Raw genomic sequence first — 20,326 nt, forward strand, 5'->3', positions numbered from 1 at the left:
TAAAACAGCGTATAAAATGTTAATATAAAATATAAAAGTTACAGATTCATATCTTGGTGTCAATCTAGCAATAATGGCTTAAAGATTTAGCTTTATTTAGTTATATTGATAACATGTAAAATCCTTCAGCATCGATATAAAATGATGCCTCACTGTACTTTCAATTATGGCTATAAACAGCCAAAGATGTAAATAAATAAACTGTTCACTGATCGTGTAAAGTCCACAGTTGGTTGTTTATTAAATGTATAACATGATATATATCAGGATACAAAAATACAATACAATATGCGGCACTGATCGTCATTCATGACTACCGCGCCAATGCTGCGTTCAAGTTCCGGAGGGACAGAGAAGACCTGTCATTATATGGCCTCTATTCAGGTCTATTTTATTTTGTCTGTTATTTAATTTTGACACTGTTATTCACTTTAATACAATGAATGAATGGATCCAAATTATCTTGTAGTTGTGGCAAAAGGTAGTTAACTAAAAGGTCTCAATCAAACATCCCTACCATGAGGCATTGCACATTTTCTGACAGAAAACATCTCTCTTTTTGTGTGGCAGCCCAGAGCACTGATCTGAACTTTTTACATTTGTAAACATTTGTAAACATTTGTATTTATTTATCTTTTATATTCAACACAACATATACCGTATCTCTTACACTATTCCCAAACGAATTGTGAATGAACGAGTGAAGGTTTCAGGACTAAGGGACATTTGTCCGATTACCATAAATACAACATCAGTTTACGTCTCCTGACGTCATGACGCTCCCAGTGTTTGGTTTCCGCGCCGCGCTGAGCAGACATGGAAACAACAAGCAGCGATAGTAAGCCAGACGAACAGCAGACAGATGAAGGAATGGAAGGGGACAGGTCTATGTCACGGTCGGACAGGTAAAACACAAAGGATAGTTGTCTGTGGCACGAGTCAGAACACTGAAGGGGAGCAACACGATGAAAACGGCTCATGTTGGCTAGCTAATGCAGCTAGCTGGCTAGCTTCCACAATCATACCCACCGCAGTGTGTTCGCGTGGCTGCAATGCCCAAAAGACAAAGAGAAGAGGAAAACACAAACAACACTCGTGGTTGTGGCCACATTAAAAAGTATTTGACAGACGTTCGTTTGCAGTGTTATACCTAGCAAAAGTTATGTTAACACTAGCTACCTTCCTCTGGCTTCACCGCCGCTTATAACGGTTCGTTCTATTTTATGGGGGACGTCACACCAGACTTCTTTGAAAATTTGACGAATTGTGCACTTTATCTTGTTGGCAAACGTTTATAATTGACTAGACATCTTGTGACAGCGTTTTAATGTGACATGGTAAATTCGGCACAAACTAACCGTAAACGAACATTACCTTCACTGTGCTTTGTACGAATGAAGAGGGGCTATTAACGTTCATCATAAGCGATACAACTAAATTGGTTTCTCATCACAGCACCAGCTAATGCTACTTGGTGGCTAACACTCGCATAATTTATTCCTAACACGTAGCACTGAGGAGGATGTATGGGGGCGGGGGGGTGGGGGGGTCAGGTGTCTGTCTGGCAGCCATGCTAACCTGGTTGTGTGAATCAGGATATCCTGCAGCTGGGTGTGCGAACACCTGTCCACCCAGGTTATCTGTGATTATTACAGTGATACATTTCCCGCAAGGATTATGCTGAAATGGGGAAAACATGGAGTGGAACCCAGGTGGTGATTTGCGTGGGAGTAGCTGTGATATGTGTTATTATCTCTCATACCCAAACCCTTTTAAAATAGGTCAGGTTGATATTTTCTAAATACTAATGAGGGCACACCTTTTTACAAGGGAAAATCATCGGCTACATGGATACGTTAAATATTTAGAAATTCAAATGCAGCTGTTTATTTTTAATTAAACAAAGGTGAATGACCTTTTAATTATCAGATATCAGTTGGAAACAAGCTTATATTTACATTACATTCATTTGGCAGACACTTTAAGCTCACGGACACCATGACATGTGGGTAGGAATGCCTGGGATCGAACCACCAGCCTACAAATAATGGCCTATCTGCTCTACCCCCTGAGCTACTACAGCTGCACAGTTGCACTGAATTAAAATAGTTATTTCTCTTAGTAGACACTACAATACTAGACACTGAAGGGGAGAAAGAAGTATTTGAAAGTATTTCATTAAAATGTTTTAATCCTATCTAAATAATTTAAACTGTCAGACATAAACATTCATTTTAACCTGATATTCTCACAGCGCACAAGACTACGAGACACAGTGAGATAGTGAGAGAGTTCCAGCCAAGTGATGACAGCCTTACTCATGTGAATGGTGGCCCCATGCTGTGTCCAGGGCAGCGGTGTGATTTCCTGGAGAGGGTTGGCAAGTTCCCCCTTCCTCCCCCTCAACCACACCTACAGCAGAGACCTTGCTGTGGAGGGAAAAGTTCAGAGAGAGACACTCCAGCACATGGACTCCCTCTCATCTCTCTGCAGTACAGCAAGAGAATCTGCAGCTCCACAAAAGTCTGCAGATACTCCGGAACAACTTGCCTGTATTGGATCAGCAGCATGGGGCCAACTATGAGCTTACAAGGCATATCTGATGGCAATTAACATATACAGAAAATTAAACTAATGAACATGCAGGAAACAAGTTAAAGGGACTAAATCAGAGCCATATCTGATCCATTTTGCAGGAATGACTGCAAATAACAACTTGGTTTTTCATTTAAAGTGTTGTCCGAGTTAAGATAGGTGATGGTGGCTGGTTATTTATAGACTTTCATAGCTGTATATTTCAATAAGGGCTAGTAATCGTGTGATATATCTTAGGCACTGTTTTGGCTTCCACAATTAAACTTGATCAGGTGTGATGCTCACAGTTTGGGTTTACAGTGGCCGCTCTGGACCCTCAAATTAAGCCCTGCCTATTATGTACCTCCTGACCAATCACATTTGTTCTTGTTATAGGACATACTGCGGTTAATCAGACTTAGTTTATATGGCTTATTATGGAAGTGCAGTAAATGGAGACCGGTGAGCCGACCCTGTAGAAAAGGGTCAACGTGCTGCTCGCTGATCTTGGTATCTTTTGTCTTCCTGTCTTTAACTCCAGTGGGAGCGGAGATGATTCCCTAGATGGCCTCTCTAGCCGTGTCCCCCGGTGCCCTTTGACCCCGTCTTTGTCACCGCAAAAACGGACCACGAGCCAGTCTAAGACGGAGCCTCCGCTGCTGAGGACCAACAAACGGACCATCTACACCGCCGGCAGACCCCCTTGGTACAACGTCACCGGGACCACCTTCAAAGAGGCCTTTGTTATTGGTGAGAGATCCGGCAACTGCCACCTCCTTCTGTCCTACTGTCTGTCTTCATGCTTCGGTATCAACAGTGAATTCACAGATTTCAAACTGACAAGTGAGCATCCCCGATCTCTGTCACATGCTGAATTAAGATTCCCAAATCAGTGGTCCCCCCGTCCACAAGTCAAAGTGTCCTTAAGCAAGACACTGACACGGTGAAAGTTGAACAAAGCTGCCGGCTGGAGATCGCACAGAAACAAGAAACGCATGCCAGAGTTTATCCATCATGCAGGCTTCAATTGAAGTGAATGTGAGACGGAGCGAATGTTTGAAGGGCAGAAATGTAAAGTGACCGTATCTTTACTCCACCTGCATTGGAAGTAATGCAGCAACACACGGCCCCAAATAAACAACATAGGTGTTAATTGTTCTGGCAGGACACATAGTTGACTCTGTAAAAGCTGCAACTAATAAATTAATTATTAAATTTTTTAAGGCTAAGAAAGTTTGAAAATGTACACTGAGATATTCAGTTTACCATATAAAGCAGATAAAAACCAAAAAATCTCACATATGAGGAGCTTGAGCCAGTAAATGTTTGTCATTTTTGTTGATAAATGACTTAAAATGATAAATTGATTCGCAAAGAGTTGTTCAATCGATCAGTTCACCACTGAACACCGTCAGTCAGCAGTCTTCAGTGTTCATGATGCTCTGGCTTCACTGTGGGTGTTTTTTTTTTTGTTGTTTTCTTTTTTTACAGATCAGCACAGTAAAATATCGGCCTCAGGATGAGTTCCAGCAGCAGTAAAATGAACCGTGATGGAGAGCGAGAGTGTGTGTGTGTGTGTGTGTGTACACATCTCCATGTGTGTGTGTGTTTGACATTCGCAGAGTCAATGTCCCGTGGTTAAACACATCAGACTGGCATGAGCGGGAACACGTGGAGGGAGAGGTGGACATTATCTTTAGTAGGCAATCTGTTATCGTCAATGGGCCGCAGTGACTGGTTACAGTTTCACACTCGGCTGTACTGTAGTCGATGTGGCCCCGGTTAAAAGGACCTGACTGTGTAACTACAGGGAACGGTAAAGGATGACGATGCAGAGAGGAGAGAGAAAACATGGAGGGATGCAAGGCTTAAAAGAGAAGCTTGAGGGGAGATATAAGATGCAGGGATGGTGAGAAGAGATGGATGGATGAACTAAAAGAGGAGGGAAGGTGAGGACAGAAAGTCACTGTGAAGCTCCTTCGATACCAGAGGTTGTTTTTCTATCTCTTCTCTCGTTTTATTGCTAATAGAAAAGCCAGTTTTATCTGCTATAACGGGTCGTTTCAGCGTCCAGGCTTCACTCAATGTCTATGCTGAATCTACAGGAACACAATAAATAGGGTTTTTTCTTTTTCTTTTTGATACATCCATTTGCAAGTCAGAACCAGTATTTCTATAATCTCTCCGAAGCTGTAATCATAAATAGAAATGAGGAGCACTGCAGTGTTTTCAGACTCCCAGTCAGCAGTTCTGACCTTGATGGGGTCTTATCTGAGCAAAAAGCCCATTCCAACACTTCACTGAGAGTTGTTTATCACACAGAAGTAGCTCCGTAGGCTATTTTTGTTCCCACACACACACACACACACACACACACTACAGCTCACAGCGAATGCATCCTGTTTTTCACCTCCTTGCCAGTTAGTCAGCCAGGCAGCATGTGGTTCCCAGGATTGTTGTCCTGAAGGATTGCTGTTGTGGTCTTTAACCCAGGAGGTCAAGTGAGGTGAAGCTCCAGACTCGTCGGTGGCACTGATGCCACTATTTCTGTTTTTTACATTTAGTTCTTACTGCCCTTCTCACTATTTGACACATACAAATAACTGCTAAACAAGGATATAGATAAAGATTGTCAACTACACCAGGTGTAGCTGCACTGTAAATGTAATGTCTTATTATTATATTTTGGCTTTAGTTTGATTTAGTTTTACTCCCATTTATGTGTTTCGTTTTATATCTCTTCTTAATGCCTTTTTGTCTTTTGTCAATCACTTTTTGTTGAAAGTAAATCAACAGAAAGTTAATTAATTGACATTTTTTGATACCAAAAATACCAGCCAGTCTCTGGTTCCAGGAATTGCTGCTTTATGGTTTCTCTGTTTTATAATAAAGTAAACTGAATATTTTAGGTTTTGGACTTTTGAACTTCACAAACTGGGTTGTTAAGAGTTGTGATGTCACTATTTTTTGACATCCTGTAGACCAAACGATTAATAAATTAATAAAAATAATCAACAGATTGATAGGTAATAATAATCAGTGTTTGCGGCTCTAGTCAGATGTATTTTTGACTGATTTCAGATTATTTGATTGTATGATTTGATATGTGATTTTGTCCGCATGAGATTTACAATACTACATAATATGTGAAAGACAAAATATATTTCTGTGAGTGATTATCATTTTAATAGGGACAAGTACTGTATATAGCATGAGCCAATACATAACGCATCATTTATAGCGTAAGTAAGGTCCTTTGTACAAATACACATAACTCGATAAGAAAATACACACAAAACACGGTGATACAAAACAATAAAACTCCACACATGGTCCATTTTCAAGAGGAAATTTAAATGAAAGTTCATTCAGCCTGTGTGTTTTTTATATGTGGGAGTTCATTAAGGTGGCAGAACTGAAGTGACCCCAGAGTGCCTGCAGTACTTCATCAGAAATGACAGGACTGACGGCTGCAGGTATATGGTGCTTGTGTAGACGCACTTCCTTCTATAAGAGCAGTCAGTCAGGTGGGTACCTGAGCTGCACACTGGGTCTGTCACGACCAGCCTGCAGCTCGTAATCTGCGCTGTCTGACCAAATTTATGTGAGTCATGGCAGTGTGGGGGACGGAGGGCAAACCCACTAGAACACACGAGGCATAAAACACTAAAATGTCAACAAGATCAGCTAGAATCTAGTCGATCAATTTAAATACCTGGTGGATCAAATATAGTTCATTTGTGAGTTAAAGTGTCACCCCCTGTATCCTGTAAACAGAAATGCAATAACACTTGACAACAGGGGCATACCAGCCCTATATTAGCTTGTAGCATATATGTGTGTATCGGGATATCTACCAGCAATAAAGGGGAACTCCATTGAATTTACACACCAGTGTTGAAAACAGTTCTATAATGTTTTCTGTAGAAAATAACGTTATATTCGCTCAGGCTAGGAGACTCCGCATTTTAAACAATAAACCTGTGTTAAACAGGGACGATGCAAAGTTTAAAAGGGTCCAATGAAAACCACGATTAATCTGCCAGTTATTTTCTCAATTAATCAACTAAGCCTTTGGTCTAAACACAGATGCCCATCATCGATTCCTGGAGCCCAAGCTGATGACAAATACTGTCTTTATTGCTAACAGTGTTGTGGTTCTCTCTGTGTTCCTCCTGAAGGTCTGTGTGGAGGAAGTGCTTCTGGTAAAACCACAGTAGCCAATAAGATCATTGAAGCGCTGGACGTTCCCTGGGTGGTTCTGCTCTCCATGGACTCCTTCTACAAGGTACAAAATCCAGTTAACAGCACTTAATATAAAGTGTAATTTAGAATATGAATAAGAGCTTTGATTAATAGTACGTTACAGCACATAAGCATCTACTTACAACAGTCGTAAGCAGTCTTTTGTTTATGAATCAGCATTTTAAGCCCAGTGCTTACACGATGATTAATTAGCTTTTGATTTTAAAACAATGCCCTCGTGGACACCAGGTTATTAGTGCTGATTTCTGCATAATAAGTAAAAGCTCCGGACCGATAACCGATTGAGCACAATAGTTCATTTCCATTATACCGCGCTCTCCTCTGGGACGAGGCGTCAATTGTCTCTTCAGTTTGCTTTACTCACAGAATCCCACAGAGCCCATTATGTCTGCATGTCTCTGTGGATTGGACCCAGTTGTTGTCTTTGTCAATTGAACGCTGGTGAAACCTCCACTCTGATGCTTTAAAGTGTTGGATTATGTCCATTTCTGATGTTGTGTACTTTAGACTATGAGAGTGAAAGGCAACGGGACAAAAGTAGATAGGAGAGTGGAGATGAAACGCCACAAAAGGTCTGTGGCAGCGTCGTAGGAGATATAAACTTTTGGATTTTCTGATACCAGAACTGCCACAAAACAGGAAGGTGCTCGGTGTAAATGGTCTGCGCTCTCAACTCGACTGGAAACACCCAATTTATTGTCTAAGCTTTTGACGACATAGACGTGAGCTCCCATCTCAAGCAGCCAGTGTCTAAATATAAATTAAATAAAAAGATGTATATCTTTAGTCCTGAACCTTGTGTGCTTAGCGTGTGTTTCGTCTGTCAGGTGTTGAATAAAGAAGAGCAGGAGCTCGCTGCCAAAAATGAGTATAACTTTGACCACCCTGATGCCTTTGACTTTGAGCTGCTGGTCACCGTCCTCAGGAAGCTGAAGAAAGGAAAAAGCATCAAAGTCCCGGTGTACGACTTCACGTCTCACTGCAGACGCAAAGAATGGGTAAGAGACCTCCTCCCTAACTGAACCAGCTCTGTGGTAACTTACTGTGTTACTCCATTTTAGATTTGTTTCTCCAGAATCATTGTTAATCAACAATTGTGACTTTCCGTGTCATAGCTGTGACCAGGAGGAATACTAATAAAAACAATTCGACCAACAATGGCAGGCAAATGGAGACATAGTGCAACGTGTTGTGAATGAGAGAGTATGACTCACCTCACCCTTATAAATATCAGGAGGGTCCATAGTGTTTGTTTCCCTTGTTTTCCCTGCAAACTGCAAACTGCAAATGTTTGTGGGACACCTGACTCTGATTGTAGTCTACCTGTGCGTTCTGCTGTTTTTACTTTTCACACTTAAATTTGGACACCTCTCTAACCGATACGACTAAAAATATCTTGTATGTTGGTGGTAAATTTAAATTAAATTGAACGTCTTCAGAGCAGAGTAGTATTATACGTCTTAATATTATAAAAAGTAATAATATTGAAATATTTCCGATGCTGTCATCGTAGTCAAAGGACTGGGACATAACCGTCAGCAGTATCACCCACTTCACTTCGGTTTGTAGAGGATAATCTATCTTCACCAAAATAAAAACCAGTGAACTGGATTTTTTTCGTCTTTTTTTTTTTGTAATTTACAGGATGAAATTACCGTTGCTGTTACAAATCACTGAACACCCCCCCGGGGATGTATAAGTCGTTTGAGCTGATGCCAATTAAGAGCTCGCTAATTTGCTAATTATTAAGGATTTAGTGTACAGGACATTAACCCAAAGCAAAGAGCACAAATCCCCCTCCCGAAGGCGTTGTGAGGAATCAATCTGGCTGTGTAGCACTCTGACAACTCCTCTCTATTTCTTTGCGATGTAATTTCATGGCTGAAAGGCACAACACCGCACGGGAAATCGCATAGCATGACTTGCGACTCTGAAATCATTTTATGGGCCTTTTGTACTGGGGTGGATGTAATTAAGCCTCAGGCCCCGAGGGTGCTGAGGACTGCAAGGCCCAGCTAGCTCCGGGCTGCATAAACTCATAAACTGTGTGTGTTTTAGTTCAGTTATATGGATGAAGGAGAGGGCACAGTTGAGTCTTCTCCGGTAAGAACCGAGGTCACCTTCTCTCTCTCTCTCTCTTTTGCACCAACTCTTAAACATGTTAAAGACCCACTAAATCATCTCTTAGCAAAGAACAAGGAAATGAACAAATCGATAAACGCTCATCTGTTTCTTTAGAAGTCACTTTCTGCTTTTCACGCACAACTTCGCCTGGATGCTCTCTGTTTCTCTCTCTCTCTCTCTTTGTCTCTTCTCTCTCTCGCTCAAAATCAATACTGAAGTGTTCAGTCCATTGACTTTAGCATGAAGCTGGTCAGAGGAAGGTAATAGGATTGTGACATACTCAGCACCATTTTGTCTTTGATTGAGGTGGTGATTAATCTCTCTCTCTCTCTCACGCTTGCTCTCCTCGGTGGTAAAGCGGGTTCACTATGAGGTTTATCAGATAACTAAAGAGCGTGTTGCGTTTGTGTGTCTGCAGAATTTCATGTTTAACTGACATGTCTGTGATGTATCTGCAGACCTTATTCGTTTGGAGGAATGATTACAGCGATCATTAACGCCGTCAACATATGTACGTGCACGTGAGCCTTTACTTTGTTCCTCTTGACAGAAAACGGTGTACGGGGCCAACGTTGTCATCTTTGAGGGCATCCTGGCCTTTGCCAACAAGGAGCTGCTGAAGGTGAGAATAATCTACTAAAGTTTCCACTCTTCGTTTGCCGCGTCGTACTGTTTTTAACTCATACACGCGCCCCATTAATAACAACATACAGTGGGCAGTAAATGCAGCACTTAGGTTTTTTTAAATACCTTCACGTCCTTTACTGCAAGCAGACTCCTAAAAATCAGGCCCTGCGTTTTAAAATGTGTTTTTTCTTGTTTTGTTCATTCTCTGTTCTCCGTGTCAGACCTGATTAATGGCTCTGTCAGCTCAGAGACGACCAACAGGCTGATTAATAGTGAACTAAAGCATCTGATTGTGAGGAGGGACATTAAATCTGCTAACTGCTCATTTATCTGTGTGGTAAAATATTTCATATTTTACTTTTTATTAAATATCAAATATCAGTCAGTCGGTTCTCCTCTCTGACCATAACTATGGAAATGTCTAAATAAGCTGACATGAAGCCAAAATCCTATTTAATGCTTGGAGTATTAAATGGGTAATTATGTTTTATAGATTTATGGTTAATTACATTTTGGAAGAACTACTGTATAATTATGTATATTTCTTTTTTTTTTTTTTTTTACATTTTTGAACATAAAAGTGAAAACTAAATGAGGTTTGGTTTTAATAAAGAATAAATAAATATTCACGGAAAAATCCAAATTCAGTCCAATTGGTTAAATTTAATATGAACAGTTGGTCACCATGTTTGTGTGCATGTGAAGCATCCTGCAGAGGAAATCCATATGAATTTAAGATCTTTATAGCAGAGCTGCTACGCATCGTTCTCGTCAGCCTTTTGTAACGAGGTGTGTGTGTGTGTGTGTGTGTGTGCGTGTGTGTGCGTGTGTGTGCGTGTGTGTGTGCTGGACCGTGGTGATAAGGCACGCAGCCTCCCCTGAGCCGTGTAGTTGATTACCCTCTGATTCAGTTAATAACAGCCAACGTCGGCGGTGATTAATCGCGTTTTGTGCGTTCGTTCTTGTAATTGAAGTCAATTATAGCAGTAAATGCTGATATGCTTCTGCAGAGGTTTGGTTTGAGAAACTGAGATGCTGCACGCAGACCACATGGTGGATAAGTGATATGAAGTTATATACTGAGAGAAGATAATAACACTCTTAATACCAAAGTGGCAAATTCAGACTGGTTTTGTCATGTTCTCAGGATCTTTAAAGGCTGTTTGTCAAACTCTCGGCGGGCCTTCAGAGGCTGATAACTCATAGATTACTTGTGAGATGTTGTTTTCCTGTTTCACCGTTGTGGCAGAAAGAAGCGGAGTGCTTCCCTGTTTGAGCAGGTTAGTAAATGATCTACAGCTGCAGCTTTGCTCTCTAACCTTTTGGGAACAGTCCACTCCTTCATTCACCTGCTCCTATAGGCTGACAGCCGTGCTTATCCAGCAACATGCCGTCTTCTGGTTGGTCAGCTCGTCAGATTTACAGCAGAGAGGCTTGTTGTGCAGCTGAGTTATACCTGCACCAACCCCCCACCCCCCGCCCCCCGTCATCCTCATCTAAATCACTGACAAACTTTATTTCTGTAGTCGTCGATAGTTCTTTTGGTGAGCGAGGCTGTTGCCTCTTTGTTGTTCCTCTTCTGTTGTGATGCTCATTGATTTTTCCTGGTTTTGCTGAGTTGAGGTTCAGTTTAATGGATCTTATTGGACAGATCACCGGCTGACTTACTCTGTGAAGTGACAATGGTAACAGACCTCTGACTCCTCAACGTGTCCTGACCCCAACGTCACATTCCAGCTGTAAAAATGTCAAATCACGGAAACAACTCAAAATGCTTCTTCTTCTTGACAATACTAAAAGATGAAGCCTGCAGTTTGTTCCTGCTTCCTTTTTGTTTTAAAATACATTTATACTGTTTGTACATGACACGTACTTGGACTGTGGGAAATTGTAATTATCATTAACAGACCAAATATGAGTAAATCTGGATATTTTATCGGCTAAACAACAAGAAAATAACCGGCAGTATTAAACTTTTTCAAATCAAATATTCAGATCTCATTGGGTTATTCTATTGTTTGTCCAACGTGTTTTTATTTTTTTTACTTGACAGTCTGAAGTTATCAGTAAAATATGCCTCTATCAGCATCTCAGAAAAAGGTGTTTGCGCCAATACAGTATATCTACATGCTGTAAATACCCAATGGCATTCTGGGGAACAGGAAATCATAAGACATAGAAATGCAGTAAAGAAAATAAGATTAATTAGACTCATTTCTTCCCCTTCTGTCTGCCAGCTGCTGGACATGAAGGTGTTTGTGGACACAGATTCTGACATCCGCCTGATACGGAGGCTGAAGAGGGACATTTCACAGCGTGGACGGGACATCAGCGGCATCATCAAACAGTACAATAAGTTTGTAAAGCCAGCGTTCGAGCAGTACATCGAGCCCACGGTGCAGTCCGCTGACATCGTGGTGCCCAGAGGTCAGCGGAAGTTTTACGGTTTACGAAATAGAAATGTACAACTTTTCAATACGTCTACACTTAACATGCTGCTTGATACTGATGCTGCTAAGATTTTACTGTACCAAACTACATCCACCATTGTGCCGTAATTAAGCTTCTTTGCACTCGTCAGCAGCACATCTTAGTACTGCAGTTCAGGCTAAGACATTTGATTAAACTCACCAAAGTAAGGCGTTGTAGTGTTATCTGCATTGAAACAGGCTCTGAAAAATATCAAATCACACAAGACGATCACTGAATAACTTAATTTAGTATTATCTGTAAATTCTTGTCCTTTGCGTCTCATTTTATTTACAGGTGGAGAAAACTTTGTCGCTCTGGATTTGATTGTTCAGCACGTTCACAGTCAGCTGGAGAAGGTAAGATTCCTCAACTTGTTTCTGTTTCTGCGCGGGAGTTGGAGTTTTATTTGGTTTATCTTGCTTATTTCCAACCTTATAGATTGTAAATCTTTTAGGGATTTGTTTCAGAGATAAAAGTGCTGCCTCAACTGCATGTTGTGCTGATAAAGGGCTTCACTGTTTATTTTCTTTTATCTGCAGTTGCTGCTGCTATGAGGGAAGAGTATTTTAAACACAGCTATAACCTCTATAACATAGCTAGTGGGCTTCATAATGATCAAAATAATAACTTCTGCTACACGTTTGGCTGCTAAATTCGCAGTTTTCATTACAACTTCACTTCTAAAAAGCTGAAGTTTCCACAAGTTTAGAAGGTCTGTTGTGCTGCCTAAGAGCAGCCACGTTCAGTCTACCATGCAGTTATCCTTTACTAACTTAAAGTGGTTATTTAGTGAAGGCATGGAGGTGTGAAATGGTGCGAATATGGCCTGTGGTTCTCTGTAAACCTGTTACAGGAATATGTAATATTAACACATAAGTCTGGGCTCTAACATCCACCAGAAAACAGCAGCTCAAAGTACTTTTTTATGTAGACCCAGCTTTGAAATGTGTGGAGCTTCCTGATAGTTACTGTATATTTTCTGTGTGCAACTTATTATAATGGTAGTTGCAATATAGGTGAAATCAACAATATTTGTCACACAGTGGAAACCAGACCAGGATATGATTATTCAATTGGACATCAATCATCCTCATGACATTATGACTAGTTTGCAGCCCTCCCTCAGAAGTTCCATTAGAAAATATATGGTTTTATTCCAGCCTTCGACTGGCATTGAGTCAGGTGGCTACTGGTGCCAATTCAGGTGCCAAAGGATCAGGGTCTCTGAACACTTCCCCCCTCTGCTGGTTGAACAAGTGAAAAACGGGATTAAACCATTCGGCTTTCACTATCTGCTTAACTTCCTGTCTTATTAGGCTCACAATTCAGGAGGAAATCAAGCACAGTGGGCTTTAGTTATCCTTCAAAATGATAAAATGACATAAATGAAATAAATAAACTTTTGGTCCCATTATCCCCCTTTGAGACGGAGGTCCAGGTACCTGAGATTAATGACCACATAAAGCCAGGAGAGGCGTCCTCCATCTTTCCTCACCTCACTGTACTGTCAGACACTTTATGACCTGTACCAAACTATCATCTGTAGTAGTAGAACACATAGAACATCTTTCACACTCACGACACCTGCAGTACGTAACATGGATGAGTTTATTCACATTCATGTTCATAGTGGGGTCATTTATGATCTGTACATTTCTATCAGAGCTTTTTCTTATATTACAAAGCTTATTTACCTTAATTATATGCACCCTTGACAAAACTGCCATGTGTTTCTGTGACAAATATTCAGATTTCAACCGCGCATTTCTTGCTATAAAATCAACCCTAGTTTGTTTAGACAAAGAGAAGAAGAAGAATTCATGTCCTTGGTTTTAAACTACTGCCACAAGGTAGTACATGCACATCCCGATATTTTCCGATAAGAGAACATTATTTTGTATATAGAAACAAACAAAGGCAACTTCCTGGAAACATACCAAGAAACAGATTCCTGCACGCTGTACGGCTTCGACATTTCGAGTTTATATAGTGAATAAATGTTGGCACGTCGTAGCTGTACTGAGTGAATCTGTTTGGGAGCATCAAGTCAGTGTTGAGGTGGGACAAAGCTTCATGAACTGAGGGCCGGTGACGTTGTCGAAATCAATATTCGATATCGATAAGAAAGTTTCAAACATCAATATATCAGGTCAGCCTCACAGAGCTGCTAGCGTGACCGGAGACTCTTAATTACAACGAGCTTGAAATCATTACTTCAACATGGTTACGATCGATATATGTTAATACTGTCAACTTGAAGGATGGGACGTCGTCAATGCTACAATTTCACAAACAAACATTTGTTTTGCTTTAAATGTTTGTTTTATGTTGCAGATTGGTTTTCTCATGTTTGTTTTTGTTTTTTTTTCCTTGTCTCACTGTGTGTGTGTGTGTGTGTGTGTGTGTGTGTGTGTGTGTGTGTGTGTGTGTGTGTGTGTGTGTGTGTGTGTTTGTCTCCTTGTGCGTGCACGACTCCTCTTGCCTGGCTGAATGCTGTGTAACCATTCCAGCGTGAGATCACTGTGAGGTATGACTGCTGCTTTTATTTTATTACTACATCTTCTCCCTCCTCCTGTTCCTTTCCTGCTTTTTTCAACCATACTTCATTTGAAAACAAAGACAAAATAAAAAAGGTGTTTTTTTGTTTTTTTGTACTGATGAACAAACCAGTCAATCAGTCAGCCTGGTTAACCTCTGGAAGTACACAAAGGACAGATGTTTCCCTCAGGAGCTGGTGGAGATCTCTTGAGCTAAACTTACATTTGTCAAGTGGCGACTCCAAAATGTTACTAATCACACATCTGTTTGCCGTCACTTTCACCAAATCAGCTTTATAAAATGACAAATAATGGTCAAAATAATCAGTTAATACTGCTTTAACATTGGATGACTGTCCACAGGCCATGTTCACATGACCACACCAACCTACAGCTGGGTAAAGTGGGACTTTTTACCCACTATTTTGGCCTAAAGTCAAGAAGAGATTCTTATACATATATAGCGTTTGCATTTAAATAGTTACAACTGTTGTACACCACCTCCTGAAGCAGCAGGCCAAAGATCAGCTATTGAGGCACTCTGTTCGCAGATTCGCTGAACGCCTTTCTGCCCATCAAACATCTGAATAAAAGGCTCACATGTGCTGACAGGCTCTGGGTGAAATGTGTAACATGGGACCAGTTGGAAAAAGCTGCTGGTGCTCTGAAAAACATGCCCAGTGGACACGCTTAACGGGTTAAACCTAAAAGTATGAATTCTCAGGTCAGTCGGTTGGTTGGAATAGCGGCAGCTCTCAGTGCTTTGAGAGCTGCTCGTAAGCCTCCGTCCTGGGCAGTAAAGGACTGATCTCTATTTTCAGCTCCTAAAGTAACTACTTGGAGTGTGAATGGATTGAGTCACCTACAATGAACCCACTTTAAGACAAATTGAATTGAGCTTGCTGCTCTTCAGCCCTGAACCACAAAGTATTTGTTCAGTGTTGCGCAGCAGTGATGTAGTGGAGCTGTTTCACTGCTCTAATACTGTTCTTTCTCTTCTTTTCTCCTTCTATATTTTTGTCTCCTCTTGTCCTTTTTTTTATATTTTTCTTCCTGTACTTTTTCTTTCTTTCTTCCCCCCCACTTTTTTATCACTTAATCTCAACAAATGAATATCTGTCACCTTCTTCAGAGGAAGCTCCGCTGGGATATGTGAGGCTCACCTCGTGCACCCTCTTTTAATGTCGTAGTTTTGTAGTTTTGATGCACTCTGGCCTTTTTAACTTGCTTAAAATAGGCTGTGCATATTTACCTGAATGAATGCCTTCACCATAGAAAAGCCAACATGCTTGTTTGTTCTCTTTGATGCTTTACATGGCTAAAATTGATGATGATGACATTTGAAAGTTGTGAAACTCATTCGCAATTCTGGGTTTTTAAGCAGAAGCATGCTTTATGTCTTTCAGCGTAGGGACGCAGCATGCAGCAGACTAATTGTTTCATCGCTCTTTAACATTAAGCATGTGTTTGAAAGTTTATACCCCACATGTGCTAATTTTACAGAAATGCATTTCTTGTTTTGCATTTTGTCGGCTGAAGGTGATAGCACACACTGTTAGCCTTTATTCCAAAGGGTTTGTCTGGCCAGAACAAGAATGACGGGCAAACGTCACCTGAATTAAATTATTTAATATAGAAAGCTTGCAGGTGAAGCACCAACACCTTGGGTTGCTCGTGTTGGAGGCTTCTTGTCAACAATTTGTAGTTTAACAGTGTCGCAGGACGAGTTGTAGTGGTATTAGGACAGTCTTATCAGTGCTGCTTGAAGTGAGATCTGTGCAGGTGATGGATTTTAGCTTGAAGTCAAACTTTTATCTCTGTGAAACCAGCAACATATTGTAAACATCTGCTTTTTATAACAAGTGGACAGCATGCGTATTAGAAGCAACATACTGCATGTAGTGGGCCGTAGTAAGTTAAACTATCAGCATTCGATTACTCTATAATATACTTGAAAGGCAGTCAGGTATCCCTGCCTCCCTGCCCTTGAATTAAAAACATATTCAAACACTCGTTTTATTACTATTAGAAATATTAGTTTAGTTCTAAATGAAAAACCTTTCACGGGAACGATAACTAATGGACTGTTTATATTTTAGGATAATATTTGATTGAGACAATCTTTAGTCTGCTGCTACAGTATGTTACTTTATCCTTCTGCATGTCAGTCGCTCTGTATTTATTTATTTATTTATTTATTTACGTATGTATATGTTTGATATTCACAGATCGGCCCTGGCCTCAGCTCACCAGGGTCAGCCTTTACCCAAAACCCTCAGCGTGATGGAGAGCACGCCGCAGGTCCGCGGCATGCACACCATCATCAGGTCAGAATACACACTCGTACACACACTTCACACACAACAGAAGAGGCTCTCTGTAAAGGAGAACATTCATACTTGAAGGGCAGTCCAGCGATTTATTGTCGCGCCCAAAGTTGGAGTTGAAGAAGAGTCAAAATCGAGTCGAGGTGTCCTGACTTTCTTTTTTCTTTTTCACCCTCTTGGCGTGTGACCTCTGTGTGTTTGTGTAGGAACAAGGAGACTAACAGAGACGAGTTTATCTTCTACTCCAAGAGATTAATGAGGCTTCTGATAGAACATGCCCTCTCCTTCCTGCCTCTCAAGGTGAGTTTGTTAGTGTGAAGATTATTAACTGACCTGCTGTTAACATTTTAAGGTCGGGTAACCCTCCACGATTTACCGTTCTGCTCTAAACATCCAGCTGTATCATTGTTAAAGTGGCAGATTCATTTTTTGAATTAAGTATCTCGGTGGCAAGTTAACAAAATGGTTTCCAACTGTCCTTTTTGTCCCTCTCCAGCCAGTATCTGTGGAGACGCCTCAGGGTGGCGTCTACGACGGCAAGAGGCTGAGCGGCAAAAGAGTAAGTCTGCTTTTATTCTTCAGTTCACCTGCTCGTTATTAAGGTAACATTAAATTATCTTTGTGGTCGCTAAGCTCAAGTCCGTGTTTAGCCTCCTTTACATCTCAGAGACAAACAGAGGGAGGACAAATAAAATAAGTTTAAACAACAACATGTATACGTTATTATACAACATTTAAACATCATGAACTAGAAAGACTGGATCGTGCAGATATGTTAGATCATCACTTTGTCCTGATCCAGAAAAGCTGCAGTAAACATCAACAAAAAGTTTAAATTCCTGCTGTGTGTTGTTGTTGTTGTTGTTGTAGATCACAGGTGTTTCCATCCTGAGAGCGGGAGAGACGATGGAGCAGGCTCTGATGGCTGTGTGTAAAGACATCAGACTGGGAAAGATCCTCATCCAGACCAACCATGACACAGGAGAACCAGAGGTACGTGAGTCTCCAACACCAACAGCAGCACGACCCCTGTTTCTCTTTCTAAAGTACCGGGTTTGCCTCACTGTTAGTGTCACGATTACATCATGGATAATTGATAATCCCATTGTAACTTTAGCTCGTAACTGATCGACACACGTAGTGAATATCAGAATATCTGCACAGTTAAAATTTTATGTGCTGTCTTCGTCTCCTTCCTCTAGCTTCACTACCTTCGTCTGCCCAAAGACATCAGTGAAGACTACGTCATCCTGATGGACAGCACCGTGTCCACCGGAGCGGCAGCTCTCATGGCCGTCAGAGTGCTGCTCGTAGGTCTTCTTTTAAAAACACAGACCTACGAATGTCAGCTAACTGAGATTGCGTGATGGGTTCAAATCCATGAGGTTTTTCAGTCTCTCTCTCTCTGTCTCTGAAGGACCATGATGTAGCAGAGGATAAGATCTTCCTGTTGTCCCTGCTAATGGCAGAGATGGGCGTCCACTCGGTGGCCTACGCCTTCCCTAAAGTCCGCATCATCACCACCGCCGTGGACAAGGAGGTCAACGACCAGTTCCACATCATACCAGGCATCGGTGAGGAGGTTTAGCAGTATGCTAGAAGCAGTTTCACACACGTTAGTTTGCCTTCATTCATCTTTTAAACGTAAGTTGAATACAAGAACACACATAAAAACAAATGTAGACACAAACTACCCTAAAAGAATGAAACTATATGTGGGGGGGCGTCTGTCCTGAACATAAAGGCACCATCACCATCACCTCAGAGCCAGAGCCAGCCTATGTTTTATCAGCAGGCAGTGGAAGACGGTGAGAGAATGTGATTTATGGATCCACCAGTTAGAGGTGATACGTGGTAAATCAACACTGAACCACACGGGGGAAGAAAACTGCTGCTGCGCTGCTCACTGTGGGTTTAAACTGGAATTATGTTTGTGCCCTGCAGGTTCTGGCTCTGCTCTTTTCTTGTATAAGCTGTGCTGCTGCAGGCGAGGGCGGCAGACTTAACAGGAGGTCTAGTCTGTCCCTCATTTTACCTGCTTTTCTTTTCGTCCCCAAAGGTAATTTTGGAGATCGTTACTTTGGCACCGATGCTCCGTCAGACTGGTGTGAGAGCGATGAAGGGATGGACTTCTGAAGAGAGGACCTCTCAGGGATGGTTAGGGCTGTTACAGTAAAGCACTTACAGCCATGAAACCGGTGAAAAGACCCTCCTTCATCTCCTCACTGCTCTGATCCGCTCCATCGACGTCCTCCTGACCGGAGAGGTGATGCTGTATAAACTGCTTCCTGTTCAAATGAGTCGAGTGGAGTTCACTGTTAGGTCAGTGCGATTACGGATGACGTCAGTAGGCGTTTTCGGACCGAACGGCTCCGGGGATCCCCTGAGGGGAACTCCCCCGAAGTAGTAGGACCTGTAGAAGTCCCTCGAAACGGCGTTCTAAGAACCAAGAGCGTTCCCGGTCCTTACAGTGCAAACACAATAAAAAAGGGGCGGGGTCGTCCAACTGTTCTTAGAAAAAAGTTCCTCCGGTCCGAAAACGCCTAGTGAGAGTTAAGTGGAGATTTCCATTTGTGCCAGGCAGGATTTAGTCCATTTGCCGTTCAAGTTTACAGAAACGTTTAAAGGGGTCCTGCAGGATGTGGGACAGTCGTATTTATTCCACTGCAATGTCAAAAGGGTGTGTCTGCCAGCTTAAGCTACTTATTGAGAAAAATGCTTGACTATAATGTAAATAATGTTGCCAGTAATGTGTTTTTGTCGCTGAAGCTGCAGGCTGTCGATGTGTTCGCGTGTTGTCGGTTTACTGGAAGAGTCTCTTTCAGGATTTTACTCAGCAAGTCTCTTAAACCTTCATAAACCTGGATATTGTAATAATAAATCATCGTTGGAAAAACATCCCAGCTGGAGAGTTAAGCTGGGAAGATTTGGCTAGAGCTATGCTCGGCTTTAATCCTTAGTTATTAAAAGATGCACTTGATAGTGTTCAATCGATCGACCCTCCTGTCTGATCAGTAATAATCGAATCATTTGTTTTGCACAAAGACATGAACAGAAAATAACGCCTCATCTTTTAGGACAAGTCTCCATCACAAGTATTGGATGTTTAGGGGAGTTTGTGGTAATATGTCTCGTCTAGTTAGCAGTGTACTGTGATTGTTTTTGTAAGAATTATTAGTGTTTCGCAGCTTTGCTCTGCTGATGAAGCTGCAGCTGTCCGTACTGTAACATTATCTCAGGCAACTTTCTCTGAAAGGAACAACAAGGATTCATACTTGAACAAGAAGTCTGACGGTCAAATATTGTTTATTTTTGTTTTATGTTAAATTGTTTTTGTTTTTTTATCTCATTGCTAAACTTTTCTTAGATTTGTACACCAGTAGGTTACCACGGCAACAA

At 41.4% G+C, this 20,326-nt stretch overlaps 1 protein-coding gene across 4 annotated transcripts; it reads left to right on the forward strand.

The window, feature by feature from the left end:
* The first annotated feature begins 800 nt into the window (after positions 1–800).
* Positions 801–19,083, forward strand: LOC139301987 (uridine-cytidine kinase-like 1). Of its 4 annotated transcripts, none has more exons than XM_070925530.1 (15): positions 801–905; positions 3,116–3,324; positions 6,756–6,862; positions 7,668–7,838; positions 9,515–9,586; positions 11,829–12,018; positions 12,358–12,419; positions 14,574–14,590; positions 16,829–16,927; positions 17,134–17,227; positions 17,424–17,486; positions 17,798–17,920; positions 18,130–18,237; positions 18,345–18,501; positions 18,987–19,083. In XM_070925530.1, exons 1-15 carry the CDS (start codon positions 817–819, stop codon positions 19,061–19,063), a joined length of 1,638 nt encoding a protein of 545 aa, XP_070781631.1. In that variant the 5' UTR covers positions 801–816; the 3' UTR covers positions 19,064–19,083. The 4 variants fall into 4 exon arrangements, with proteins under 4 accessions (XP_070781631.1, XP_070781630.1, XP_070781629.1 ...); XM_070925529.1 differs by lacking the exon at positions 14,574–14,590 and adding an exon at positions 15,733–15,752; XM_070925528.1 differs by lacking the exon at positions 14,574–14,590 and adding an exon at positions 15,733–15,752 and having other exon boundaries at positions 817–904; positions 3,094–3,324.
* The last annotated feature ends 1,243 nt before the right edge of the window (positions 19,084–20,326 follow it).

This window comes from Enoplosus armatus, chromosome 19, assembly GCF_043641665.1.
Source record: "Enoplosus armatus isolate fEnoArm2 chromosome 19, fEnoArm2.hap1, whole genome shotgun sequence".
Taxonomy (NCBI): Eukaryota; Metazoa; Chordata; class Actinopteri; order Centrarchiformes; family Enoplosidae; genus Enoplosus; species Enoplosus armatus.